Here is a 14580-nt window from a genome sequence, read left to right as displayed (position 1 = left end):
TGTAGTGTGTACCTGACAAGAGATAAACCTGGAGTGGCACCAATGACAACAAAGGGAGTGACATTATGGATGCATATAATTTAATTAAACGTATTTGCTAAAAGCGTTGCTTTGTAAAGGTAGCACATTATTCCCTTTCCGGACTTCTATAATGTTCATGTAGGGACCAATAAAGCTTTATATCATGTCATGTTATGTTGCTTGCCTTATTTCTTTGTTCATGTTAACGATTCTATTATAATTCTACCTAATACGTCTAGGTACTAGGTAGGGACTTGTATTTGCTATGCAAGAACTTTCACTCTTACTGACTTTTAGCAAATATGAATGTGTATAATCTTAATATTACTGTACACTCCATTACAATGGTGTTACTCACTTGCTGAAAATAGCAGATTTTCACGTCATCAAAGGCAAGCTTGAAAATGTGTCACTGGTGCATTATGGGACACTGTCACTGTGCTTAGGTGTGGAGTTGAGAAGTGGTGTGCTGCTGTTTAATAATGGCGTGTGTGTGTGTGTGTGTGTGTGTGTGTGTGTGCTGTGGCTGAGCAGGAGCTGACCAGGAGAGAGGTAGAATACGTGGCCTTGTCTCGAGACACCACAGAGACAGACCTGAAACAGAGGAGAGAGATCCGCTCAGGAACGGCGTTCTACATAGATCAGGTAGGTGCATCACTGCTGTCAAACACAACCCTCCACAGGACCATTGTAATGTCCTGCGTAGGGTGTTCATTTGGGCTGGAACTATTCCTGATTTATTGAAAACAAAAGGATGTTTGTTAAATAGATTACATCTCGTACATTCTTATAATGATCTTTGGTATACGAGTGTTTGTACAATAACATGAGTTTTGAAGAAACTGAAAATACATTTTCACGTGGGTTGCCAATTCCTAGATTCAACGCGCATGACGGTTCAGACCACTCCCCCACCCCACACACACACACACACACACACACACACACACACACACACACACACACACACACACACACACACACACACACACACACACACACACACACACGGAGAGAGAGAGACACAGGTTTAGGTTTAGGTTTATTTATTTAGCATGTAGTACAAAAAATAGACAATAACATATCAAAGAACAAAAATGCAATGCAAGGAAGGGAAGAAGCCAGCTGGCTTATTTGGAATCCTTTCCTGTAGGAAGAGGTCATTGGTTTAAACAGATTAAAAGTTCATAAAGAACAGTACAAAAGTTGGCAAAGGGGGGCAGCTGTGCAGTAAAGAAATAAAAACACAGACTGCACAAAAAACGGAATTAAACAATACAACAACAAACACACAAAAGAAAATATAAAGCATCAAAGTAAAACATGTAATCTACAGAGAGGAAGTAATAAGATATTTCTTTAGATGTTTTTTTAATATTGGCAAGGATAATGAGGATTTAAGTGAAGCATCTAGGGAGTTCCATAGATGAGGGCCTCTAAATTTGATGAAAGATTGATGTTTGGAAGTGCGACAATAGGGTAATTCAAAATGGTTAGAGGCAGATTTGACAGTCGGGTAACCATGGAGATCAGCAGCTCCTCATTATCAGAGCTCATCATCCAATCATTCCCAGGGGTCTGCAGAAACCACCATGAAGCCTGTTCATTAACCAGTGTTGGTGGACAGTAACAAAGTCTATTTACTTGAATAATGAATACTGTACATTAAAGTATCTGTATCGGTGTACATTAAAGCCATAGCACATTGAATCAGTTTAAGAGCTATGCAACATTGAATTCCAGGATACTTCAGAGTCGGCACACATTAATTTCATTTCAACATTCAGTTTAAACCAGGGGGGCAGTCAGACAGATTTTTTGTGAAGCCACTAAGGAAATGAAAGTTCATATAATGGCCTGTTGTGGCGCTATCATTGGGCTCAAAAAAACCCATAGCCCCATAGAAGTCCATGTATTTGGGCCCAACTTCACCTAGACTGTATTACCATAATAAACATGGTCATGAATACTTTTCGCTTCCAGTCACTAGTTTAAAGTCTCATTTCTAATGTCATAATATTCTTCTTGGAAAATGATGGCCCCATTTATAAAAAAAATGACCATAAAGTCTTGCATGTTCTGAGGGGCGTGGCTACCGTTACAGTTCATGAACGGGATTCCCCACCCACTCGAGTCAAAATAAAAACCAACGAAGAAGAAGGGGGGAAGTCCCGCCTCGTTGTCTGGGCCAGCCAATGGCCAAACTGGGCTCAAATGGATCTTGAAAGATGGCGACTTACAGTGCAAGGGATTTCAGGCTTCATTTTACATTCATGTTAGACCCGGGGAACGCTTTGTCCATATTTTTTACAGTCTATGGTTTAAACGCTTGAGTAATGCAAGACTCTGAACTAGATCAGCTATTTTAACGTCAATAAAGTAAATCGGGATGATTTGGTGAAAAAACCTGTTTTTGCGTGGTTAGGACGTTTCAAACGTGACCAGATATTTATTTGTGTTAATTAGTTCATAGTCATATCTGTGCATAGAAATAACTATTGCATATCGGTTCAAGCATCATTCCCAATTCCCCATGGAGACAGAATTATAATCTTTTTCCATTACTCGTTTAATTTACTCTTGGGACCCAGGAAGGTGACCATTTGGAATTGGGGAAATTCCAGCCAAGTAATACGATATTCTCTTTTTGATTCAGTGGGACTGAGACCGAGTGCTGTTGGCCCTTGTTTCTCTGAGTGGCTTTGTGATTAAAGAGACATCTAAGAATCCTGAAAAATGCTTAGTGGGAAGCTGTCTGAATCTCTAACACTGTGTCCCATGTCATCCATTGATACAACAGGAAGAGGAGTTGTATTTTAGATTTTATTACGGCTGGATTAAGGAAAGCCCCCCCCCTTCTGTCTCACCTCCTTCCCAAAAATGAAAACCAGTTTCCGTGGAAACTGCTCTTGAATAGCTACAGCATTACCGATTGGGCTAATTGGTGTTTTTGGGGGTCTACTTCTTGTGTCTTGTGTGCATCCATGACAAGATAGTTGTGTTTATATAGGAGGGGTGTGTGTCTGATTAAATTAATATCAAATAAATATTGAATTAAGCAACTGTCCGGGGTGCATACACAAATGCCTCAGTAGACATTAAAATGTGTTTTTATAGCGAAATACCCCTTAAAGTGTCAAATCTCATGTGTTTGCTTGCGTGTAAACATTTAAACATGTAAACATTTTATTTGTGTATGTGCATCTACAACATGTCTGGTATACACACACGTGTTAGTTTGTGAGTATTAGAAGCTGTGAATGAACAAATCATGACCCTTTCCTTTTTTAGTTGATTAGAAGACACCAAAACCTGAAAAAGACAGACACAGAAATAGAAAGAGCTGTGTGTGGGTGTGAGTTAGAGCTCCCCACGGCATCTCTCTCTCTCTCTCTCTCTCTCTCTCTCTCTCTCTCTCTCTCTCTCTCTCTCTCTCTCTCTCTCTCGGGGTGAGTGAGCGTAGGTGTGTCAGTTAGAGGTGTGTTTGTGTGTTAACTAGAACACGGAAATATTCCTATGGGTCCTGGGCTGATTTGAAGTTCTATAAGCAGATTTTATGTGTCAGCCCCTATGCTGGCTCTCTTTCTACCATCTCTCCACACCTCGCTCCATCCACCTCTCTCTCTCTCTCTCTCTCTCTCTCTCTCTCTCTCTCTCTCTCTCTCTCTCTCTCTCTCTCTCTCTCTCTCTGTCTGTCTTTGTCCCTTCCTCCTCAACTTCCATCTCTCCTCCCCCAAAAGTCCAGATGTACGTAGGATGGATATAGAAGTAATCATAGGCATGCCTTTTCTCTGCCATCTTCAACCACCTCCTCTCCCAAGTCGGCACAAGCTGTTATGTAAGGCACCTAACCTCAAACCCACGCTCCAAATAGACAATAATAAAATAGCTTCCCACCTCCACTTGAACTGACACTCTCTACTGAGACCCAGAATGCTTAGAATTCACACACACAGGGAAAAACAAGAAAAAATAAGCTTGGTTTCATGAAAAATAGATAGTTTGTTTTGTTATGCAAAATGGGGAAGGCATGTGAGATCTTCAAGTTTTGGTTATAGTACATCATACTGTGACTACCTATACCAAGAGGTCCACTGTCGAGCACAACCAGGACACACACAACACGTCCCGACCTGATTGACTGCATGTGAGTCATTTTGTATTGTGAAAATGGTTTGAGCAACTCTCAAGGAGCAGTCAGCATCTACGTAGCTTTCTTGTTTGTGCATGCACATACAAGTAATAACACATTGTTGTTCGTAAGCTAACGGTCTACCGGCAGTTCCCAGACAGATTGACGTCAACCGAGTTATGGTCTTTTGAATTGTTAGACACACGCCGTAGTGGCACATATGTGTGCAATATATATATATATATATATTGTCACATCACAGGTTTACAGAAGTAGTGGGTGAAATTATTTTTTGTGCACTCTATACCAACACCAACAGTACACCTTACATTGAGGACTATTTGAGGATAGTTTACACGGTTTCGGTTGTCCGCTGCGTGTGGAAATGTCGCATACCACCTGAGCAGCGTATTTGAGACTGGTATACAAAACGAACAGCACATGCTGCTGCGTCCCCTCACACAAGACATCAGAGTACACTAGTGTAGTGATTTGAGCTCACTCTTTGTGTGCACTAACAGAGGAACTTTGCGTATATTACATGCCTGTACACTCAAGACATTGCCCCCGCTGCCACCCTTAGATCTCCATATATGGAGCTGACCTGTTCTGACATTCCATTATGTTGATCTAACCTCATCAAACCCTGTACACTCAAGACACGCTCCAGCTCGAGGTCCTCGCCCTCAGGCGTCTTACTGGTTGCAAAGGGATTTTGTGTTGTATACCGTATTGTAAATTTTATTTATTTTACCTTTTTAAAGTTTTTATTCATGGGTTTTTGATTGATTGGACCCAATGTTTTATACATTTGTGTCAATAAAGTAACTACTAGCTAGTATAGCATAGTATAGATTTTCATTCCAGGCCACAAAATCTCCCACAGGTGAAACTTGATAGTTGACAGGTTACATACTGTATGGGGTGGGGTTAGTTATTACCCACTTCACGAGTCAGGGAATGGACGCTGTGTACAACGATAGGTTAAAAGTCCCGTGAGTCACCACGAATATCTTCTTCATGCGCTCTACATTATATAACCCACATAATCGTTGACCTATTTCTCAACGAGACCGTTTCATAGGAAAGTGTTTACAGTATTCGGTGGGGATGTTTTCCTTAAGTTCTGCAGTGTCAGTCACAGGCTCAGCACATGGCCTGCCTGCGGTGCTCTCCCCACCACCACCACCGTCCTGCGTCACTAACATTTCTAACAATTATCTGATTATAGCGTTGGGGACGAAAATGGATTGGGAAGTTAAATATAGAGCATCTGGTCCCGACTATAGTTTTATGGCTCCGCTTTCCACACAACGTGCCACGTATTTACATGTTAACCTAATTATATGGCCACTCGCTCTGCGGTCCTCCCAGACAGCTAGAGTTTCCTGCCTCTTGACGTCAGTCAGAGCTGTTTGATTTCTGCACATGCACTAACACAATGCATAGACACACACACGCACGCACGTGCACACGCGTATGCCCTTGCACAAACACGCAAAGTCAACTAATCCGACAGAACTAACTCTTATCCCACAATTTCGGCGGTGGCAGAAAATAGTCCTTTCTGTTTTGAAAGCGTGGTTGCAAATGTCTGAGGGCTGTTGTGAGTATACGAGAAGCAACGGAGGACATCCTCAGGAAGGCTTTATGGCGAGCCTGTATTGTTCAATGGAGCGTGGGCAGTAAGAGCTGATACATATTAAAAGGTTGCTCGTTGTTTAAACGTATTTCACCCCGCTGAGCCTAATTGATACTCGTTCACTGAAAAGAACGGTTTTCAAGCTAAGGACGCGACAACGCGAGGGCTTGAAGTGTTGATGTGGGTTGGGGTGGACATATAATTTGTATGGTTGCTGATTTGAAACAATCCTCCCACACACACGCACACGCACATACACACACACACACACGCATGCAAGCACGCACGCATGCACACACACACACACACACACACACACACACACACACACACACACACACACACACACGTGTCGGGAACAGATTTCAATGTGTTCCTGTTTGCGTGCGTGTTTCCAGTGTGCAGTGCGGGCGGCGACAGAGGGCCGCATCCTGGTGCTGGAGGGTCTGGAGAAGGCCGAGAGGAACGTCCTGCCCGTCCTCAACAACCTGCTGGAGAACCGGGAGATGCAGCTGGAGGACGGACGCTTCCTCATGTCGGCGGAGCGCTACGACAAACTGCTGCAGGTAATGGATTTCAAGTTCTCTCGGTCGCCGTCGTGACTGATTTCAGTCATTTGTGATTCCATAGAAGTCAGCGTGTCTTCTATAGAAGTGTGTCCTCCAGCAAAAATAGGCGCGGCTATTTAAACCCTATATACGCGCCAATTTTTGGGGTTCTGTACTTGGTTCCCTCCTTTTTTCCCCCTTTACACTACATTTCTTATATAGGCCTAACATATCGCCTATCATGGCATGCCCAGGATAGGGACACTAGGCTTCATGGTAAAAAAATAAAAAAAGTCATTGAGATCTGGGAGATGAAATACTGAGATACAGCTTAGTTAACCCATTCTGACCTGAGATCAGATTCATACGAGGTTTCCACTGGACACACACTGGTCTGATCAACCCATTCTGACCTGAGATCAGATTAAAAAAAATGTCAGTCGTTCTTCGATTTTTCAAAAATAGCAGACCTACAAGCTCGTAGCGCGCCACTCGGTGGCGCGCTATGAGCTTGTAGATCTGCTATTTTTCAATAGCTAAAGCATAACATGATGCCAACACCAAAATGGGTGCCCGGTCAGAATGGGTTAACAACTAGTACTACCACTCCTCTACTACTATTAGTACGTGTATTTATTTATTTTCATAATGTGCTGTGCAAGAGACTATAGGGCTGTATTTTGCGTGTCTTAAGTACCAGGTCTTATTCCCTATAACTTGAGTAAACTAAAGACCTGGAGGCGTGATCAATGCCATTTGGCTATTCTGAGTGGCCAAAGAGCATTGATCACGCCTCCAGGTCTTTAGTTTACTCAAGTTAGGGAATAAGACCTGGTACTTAAGACACGCAAAATACAGCCCATATATAGGTTAGACTGTTCTCGTACTCTATGTCTCTGTGGCTTTGCCTGCTTTGCCCTCTCTCACATTCATCTGTTTATTCCAGGATCACGCTAAAGAGGAGCTGGATTCTTGGAAGATCGTCCGAGTGAGCGAAGACTTCCGGGTCATTGCCTTGGGACTTCCTGTCCCCAAGTACAAGGGCAACCCCTTGGACCCGCCGCTCCGCTCCCGATTCCAGGCCAGAGACGTCTACTACCTGCCCTTCAAGGTCAGAGCAACAATCGCAGAGAAGTCAAACGTCTTCCTGTCTTAATAACAGTGCTATTGCTATACTCTCATTGTCTTAGTTGAATTATTGATTGTTTGATCACACAGCGACGCTCCTATACATTTATCCTAACTCATTTGCGACTCCCTCCCTCAGGACCAGTTGGAGTTGTTATACACGGCAGGACCAAATGTTCCAGCTGAGAGGTATAGTCACCATAACCATGTCCTCTTTCGGTATTGTGCCAAAAACGGCAAAAAAAAAGGAAATAGCAGATCTACAAGCTACATTGCAACGCCTTATGGGCTAATTGTCATCGATTTAAACCCATTTTGGGCGGGAACCCCTTTTGGTGTTGCATTATGTAATGCTTTAGCTATTGAACAATAGCAGATCTACAAGCTCATAGCGCGCCACCGAGTGGCACGCTACGAGCTTGTAGGTCTGCTATTTTTGAAGAATCGTGAAAAGTGAGATGAAAGTGTTTGAGAACGACTGACATAGAAAAACTGCTTTTTCAAGAAAACAGTCAGGATTTAGAAGACATTTGCAGAATCGTTCCCAGGTCAAAATGGGTTAACCCTTTAAAAGAAATCTGTTGCGGCCCTAACCTAAGTGTGGTTTTGAAAACACCAGGGTGTCCCAGCTGCTGTCCCTGGCCACCACGCTGTGCTCCCAGGAGTCCTCCGCCTTGGGCCTGCCTGACTTCCCCATCGACCACCTGCCGTCTGCTCTACAAGTGCTGGTGAGATACACCAGTGCACAACCACTGGGAACCTTAGAGTATATTATGAATAGAGACGGCACCCAGAGGAAACCCTGAGGCGAAATGGACATAGTGGCCGGATTTGGCATTGCAGCGTGGGCCCAAACACATGAACGCGCTGGTCCATTGACTATCATTGTGCACGTTCACGACGGCAGCACGTTCGTGCGCGTTCGTGCACGTTCAACGGCAGCGCATTCATGTGTTTGGGCCCAATCCATCCCAGAATGCACTCTGTTCCTACCCGGAAGGAGGAGTGAAATCGCCTCATGCGCTTTTGAGCAACTTAATGCAATTGGATGGAAGGAGAATTCGGATGCCATCTCTATTCATATATACTCTAAGGTCGGGACCCATCTGTGTGTGTCGGGGATACATTGTTATGGGTCCCCTTATTTTTTGTTTCCTGCATTTGGTTTTTAATTATTTTTATTTCAAAACATTTTTAAAAAACGTGCCCAAAAAAATCTTTATTTATTTCCTGAATTATAAACTAAATTCAATGATTTTTCAGTAATTTCATGAATAAAATAAAATAAAAATCTTAAGAAATTAGAAAACAAATGTTTAAGAAGTAATGAAAATAGCCAATCTACAAGCTCAAAACGTGGCGCGAAGCGATGTTTTCACTAATTTGGGTCCCGGCCGGACAAACACAAAATCTCTCTTTATTTGGGACGTAAATAGTATTTTGCTCTTGTTGTGTTGCTTGCAGAATGTGTTCCCCATGCTGTCCTCCCAGCAGCTGGTCCAGAGACTCTACCCTTATCAAAGCATGCTGGGAAAGGAAGGGCGCTCCGCCGTGGAAGGAGTCCTCAGTGTAAGAGGACACATAGCCTTTTTGTCTCACATCACACACACACACACACACACTCTCTCACAATGCACAATGCTGGCCTATACGCCCACTCGTCATATGAACTCCTCTCTCTCCCCAGAGGTTTGAGCTGTTGGACGGTCGTCGTCATCCTGCTCCCAGTGCTGTGGTGAGCGTGGCCCCGTCCACAGACAACCAGGGCCACGCGGACGTCACGCTGCGCGTTGCAGACAAGGACGTGAGCTTTCAGGTAACGACTGAGTGGTTGCAGCTGAGTGGTTGCGATGATTGCCTAATTCACACCAGCAGCGAGCGGCACGGCATCGACGAGTTCTTCTGATTGAGCAGTACGTCTCAATGCAAAGTCTGTGGAGAGAGACGAGCATTTCACAGCACCGGGACGCTTTACAGCCTACAGCTACAAAAGCCTGACGTCAAACCTTTAGAAAAGGTCAATTTTCAGATTTTCCAGAAGTGGATGTTACAGTACATGCCCTTGAAAATGTAAAAGCACTGCTGTCTACGATATATATTGTTCCATTAAATATAAATCTATAGGACATTGGTGCAGCTTTTGCACGCATGTTTTATTCATTGCGACGCATTAAAAACAGACCCGTTTCAGCCCAATGTATGGGCTTCATCAGAATGTCAAAATAATAAATCCAGAATCTTTATTCACTATGGAATTTTGTGAGAGTTGTTATACAGGCTCTTGGCAATCTGACTTCTTGTGTTTACGAGCATGCACTTATTATTATCCACGAGGCCTGGCTGACAGTGACCATAATAAAAAAAAGTGAAATATCTGTAGCTCTAGACTAGAGAAACACAGCATCATTCATTCATGCATTCATGCATGCATTCATTCATTCATTCATTCAGTATCTGCAGACATATCCATTCTTTATGCACATAATGGAGTTATTTGTCAGACCGCACACACACACACACACACACACACACACACACACACACACACACACACACACACACACACACACAGTGACCCTACCAGTAGTTTGGCCTTCTTATCTGCGACCACCATGCTGCAAGCTGACCACAGATCTCTAGAGAGACTCACTCTATCACTCCTTCTTAAACTGGGTGAAAAAGAAAAAAACAATGAAAACAGTGTTTGTGGATTCGGTGTCGGAGGGCTCCGAGTAGCACTGCAAGATCCCAGAGTTCAGGGAATAGTTGTGGTTGACTTGTAGCCACGGAAATGATGTAACAAACATCAGGGCTTTTTGTAGCTATGCTCTCATTTTGTGGGACAGCAAAAATCTTTTGGTTTTGCAGTAAAACGCTAAAATACGTACCACAAGCTGTCTGAAAGTATTATACTGAATGAAATGTACTTTGCTCCCATCCAAGATCTAAAAGATTCAGTTCAGTAAATTGCATCATTTGTAGTCACTGACGAACGTCCTCTTTCTGTTGTACTCCAGGTCCCGCTGGGCACCAAGGAGCCCCGCCCACCCAACGGTAGCTCCTCCTTCATCAGTACGGGAAGCCACGCCCAGCTTCTGGCTGAGATGATGCAGTCACACATGGTCAAGGACATGTGTCTGATAGGGGCCAAGGTATGTGTACCTATTGTATGTAACACACACACACACACACACACACACACACACACACACATAAACAGTCACCGCATTGACATTGATATTCCACTATTAATCATAATAATGCGGTATCTCAATCAGAATGAAAATTCCATAAACACCTCAATTGGAAGACACTGGTCCTATTTGGTCTGATCAGAAATTATTTTTAATCGGGTTGAGGATGGTTTTAACCCATTAAATCTTTTCAACTGGAAGATATTCATACAATAATCATATAAAAAGTTATTCCTATCTTTTCATTTATCTCTGATTGGAATGACTTAATTATTTTTTTGCCCGATTATAGCTGTACTTTTATCAATTTCAAGTATTATCCGAATAATATATCAAAAAGCCATAGTGTGTCCTACCAGGATTTGTAAACTACAGCCTGCAGCACATAAGATGGCCATACAGACTTGAATATTGGTGCCTGTCTGACCTTGGGGCATTAATATACTATGTATACTATGTAATGTAATATACTATGAAAATGAGTTGAAATGCCAAACTACTCAAATATTGTATTTTGTGGACACACTACTGTATATGCATTGGGCAGAAAATTGATTTAATCTGTATGTTACAGCATGCACACGCTATAGGCTCGCATATGCTGTTCGCAATCGTACCCGAGCTATCATGTAGCTGGTACAATTGACAAGAATTGGAGCTTTACAGAAATGTGCACATGGGCACCACCATTCTGACACACTCAGTCATTAATAACCCTGTCCCCTAAACCTAAAGACATGCGGAAGTCACATAGTTGGAATGGCGGTGCATCGGAAAGCCACTCTGTTCCATCCACACCCAACATTTTGAGCTTTACGGAAACGTTTTATGCATACGCCAAAATCAGTTTTTAATTGTATTTTTGTCTGGTTCATCATACTGAGTGGATCCCAAATTGATGTTGAGATGACCTGGTAGTCTGCACAGCTACAGTTGAATTTAGAACATTTAATCTGGGTCTTCAACCATAACTGTTTAGATTCGTAACAGTTTAGCAGAATAATTTTCGTTGAATTTAAGAAATATTGTCCATGTAATGGTGGTCAGTGATTATTAGCCTTGCTGTGTGTTAACAGTACTACTGTGTTTTATAGGGATGTGGCAAGTCGGTGATTGCCAGAGAGTTTGCAGAGATGCTGGGTTACAGCACAGAGCAAGTCATGCTCTACCAGGTAAGGCTGAATGGTCTTTTCCCATAGTATGAACTATCAGAATGAGATTACTCTGTCACGCACACGCGCACACACACACACACACACACACACACACACACACACACACACACACACACACACAATCTGTTCTTATTAGTATAAGGAACCAGAAACAACATTATTCTTGGACACCTCAAGTTTTCTCAGCTATGATGCTGTAGCTAAATCTGTAACAGCGGACATGCATACGCATCCATTAAAGTCAAGCTTTCCAGCCGGGTGATTTAGGAAGTGTGTGTGTGTGTGTGTGTGTGTGTGTGTATGAGTGCATGCATGTCAGAGGAAGTAAATCACTGGCAAAGACATCACTGGCATTCCAGAGGTCGTGACCTGTGGTGTCACGGGGAGGGGTCTGCCCTGCGTTGACACTTCCACCAGCAGTGGGAGAGGAGGGGCTAAATGATGAGCTGCAGCTAAACATGGAAGAAGTATCTTTGGTTGAAGAGACCTCCTTAAATAGAAGTCCTTTTTATATGAGTAGAAGCCGGTTTTGGGCATGTCGTTATAGGCAAATGTCAAAAATAAATAAATACTTTAACTCTTTATATATACGGACCCCGCCACTAGGGGACGCTAGGGGACTTCATCAGCCATGTCCGTACCGCAAACTCCTTCTCTTAAAGTGAACGCGTATAAGGTGGCACTGGGAACTTCGTAAATGCTAACAGCTAGCCGGCAGAGAAAAAAATAATCTTCACTTTTTTTTGAGGGGCGCTAGCCCCTCCTATGTGGGGTCTGTGTGAACACAAACATTGGTTGATGAGATTGCCTGATCACCCCATAGCGATGATTTGATTGGCTGAGCAAGGCGGCCCGGCCCAGCAAAGCACATACAGTATTGAAGGTAAAAGTGAGAGCAGAAAAGTGAAGACGCCAAAAGCGATTGGCCGGAATGACTTTTGTGATGATTTGATTGGCTGAGCACGGAATGTGATGTATGATGATGTATGATGAACGATCACTTCACATGGATGTGATTTTTTTGTACAAAAAGAATTGTGAAAATGGCAGATTTTCACTATTCACTGTATGATGAAGTGTGATTGATTTTTATTAACGGCTTGCAGAATGTTTACAATTAAGGTACAGATCAATACAAAAACTGCTAAGTGGATAAAACCAGAAAAAGCACTAAGACTTGTTTACTGTACATCATGGTCCTCCATTTTCAATTCATCAAAACAATTAAAAACAAAATCGTCAAAAACGGAAAACGTGTACAATATAGAAGAATAGAGGGGGGGGCTTTTTTACAGGGGCCAGTTTCGAATTGTTTCATAAGTGCTCTTTGAGAGCGGTATATATATATAGTATATAGGGCGTAAGTGATTAAAATAAAAAGGGATGTCTGTAGTACTCCGTACCTTATTAGATGGCGTTCAAACCTCTGGGATTTGACGGAGTGGTCTGTGACTTACTTTACTTTCATTGGTCCAACGGCGTCATCCACTTCCACTATACTAAAACTACTACGACTACTACTGTCTCGTAGCAAGTTATGAGCACACAGTAAACTGTCCTGTACTTGGATGCCCTGATGATTGATAACCAAGAGGAATTCACAACATTTCTAAACCCGCATTTGATTCATATACTCTGGCTTTGGTTATGGGCACGTTATAAACCAAGTAGTTTATGCCATCTGTGTTTGTAACAGTTTATAGTTTTATTTCATGGTGAGAGACAGGGCTTTGGCTGAGAGAGGCCCAGCCACCGACATCTGGCTTTCATCACATACGCTACCTGGGCCCCCAAGCCCCCCTGTCAGACTTGGGGCTGCCACACACTGGGAACTGCCCTGCCCAGAGATCACTGTGTGTGTGTGTGTGTGTGTGTCAGTGTCATTCAAAATTATTTTTCAGCGTGCGTGCGTACCCCTAAAAAATACATGAATAAACTAAAATTATACAACAGGTCGTTTTGAGGAAGCAATCTGATTCCTGCAGCATCGCAGGCGTGCATTAATGATGTTAAACCACCCCCTCTCGTGTAATATTGCTTAAATCTCCAGGTGGGAGGGCGCTCTTATCACTTATCACTGCTAACAGAACAAAATATAACATAAGACAAAAAAATAGTACCGAATGCAGGTCTGATAAACGGTGTAACAATAAATAATAAAATCTCTGGTGGGCGCACAGGCGCCCCATCCCTATTGAATAAATAAACAAGACTTTGCACCCCTGGTCCCTCCCTGCCCGGTGGGTGATTCCAGCTCGTGCTGTCGCCCTAAACTTGGGGTCTCCGTACTCCCAGGGCTGCCACTTGCCGCCCTGAAAGTCTCTCTGAGACTGAACCGTGCTCTTTTGATATCTGACACCTCCATTCTTCGCCCGCAGCTTGCCCAGGGAGAGCGACCCACGAGCCTGAAATTTGAGTCTGGAAAAAGTATGGAATTTTGAAATTCTGAATGTGTAGGGAGGGACCCTGCTGGATTCTTCTCCCAGACTGAGTTTTTGTTCAAAACAGCTCACGACTAAATAAACAACCGCATTTATAAATGTTTTATTTATTTATTGTAGTATTATTGAACAGCACCTTTTGTGAAGCTAACTAAACTATCTATGAAACCATGGCACCTTTTCAATGCATGTTGTCAGATGTTGAAGCAAATGCTTTATTATTTGGAGATCCCGCACACAAGTGTGTGTGTGTGTGTGTGTGTGTGTGTGTGTGGCTGCGTGCATGTGTGTGTGAGAGA

The 14580-nt window shown here is 43.0% G+C and overlaps 1 protein-coding gene across 1 annotated transcript in view; it reads left to right on the top strand.

Moving 5' to 3' along the window:
* Positions 1–14580, top strand: part of vwa8 (von Willebrand factor A domain containing 8) — a 120576-nt gene that overhangs the window by 2142 nt on the left and 103854 nt on the right. The window contains exons 4-12 of the mRNA XM_080786562.1: positions 556–666; positions 6194–6361; positions 7290–7454; positions 7611–7660; positions 8091–8199; positions 8936–9040; positions 9159–9287; positions 10489–10623; positions 11760–11837. Coding sequence (XP_080642688.1) covers positions 556–666; positions 6194–6361; positions 7290–7454; positions 7611–7660; positions 8091–8199; positions 8936–9040; positions 9159–9287; positions 10489–10623; positions 11760–11837 — 1050 coding nt within the window. The remainder of the gene's footprint in view (positions 1–555; positions 667–6193; positions 6362–7289; positions 7455–7610; positions 7661–8090; positions 8200–8935; positions 9041–9158; positions 9288–10488; positions 10624–11759; positions 11838–14580) is intronic.

The sequence above is a fragment of the Protomyctophum bolini genome (genome assembly GCF_963924005.1).
Source record: "Protomyctophum bolini genome assembly, chromosome: 16".
NCBI classification, from domain to species: domain Eukaryota; kingdom Metazoa; phylum Chordata; class Actinopteri; order Myctophiformes; family Myctophidae; genus Protomyctophum; species Protomyctophum bolini.
This window is presented reverse-complemented; position numbering and strand designations above follow the sequence as displayed.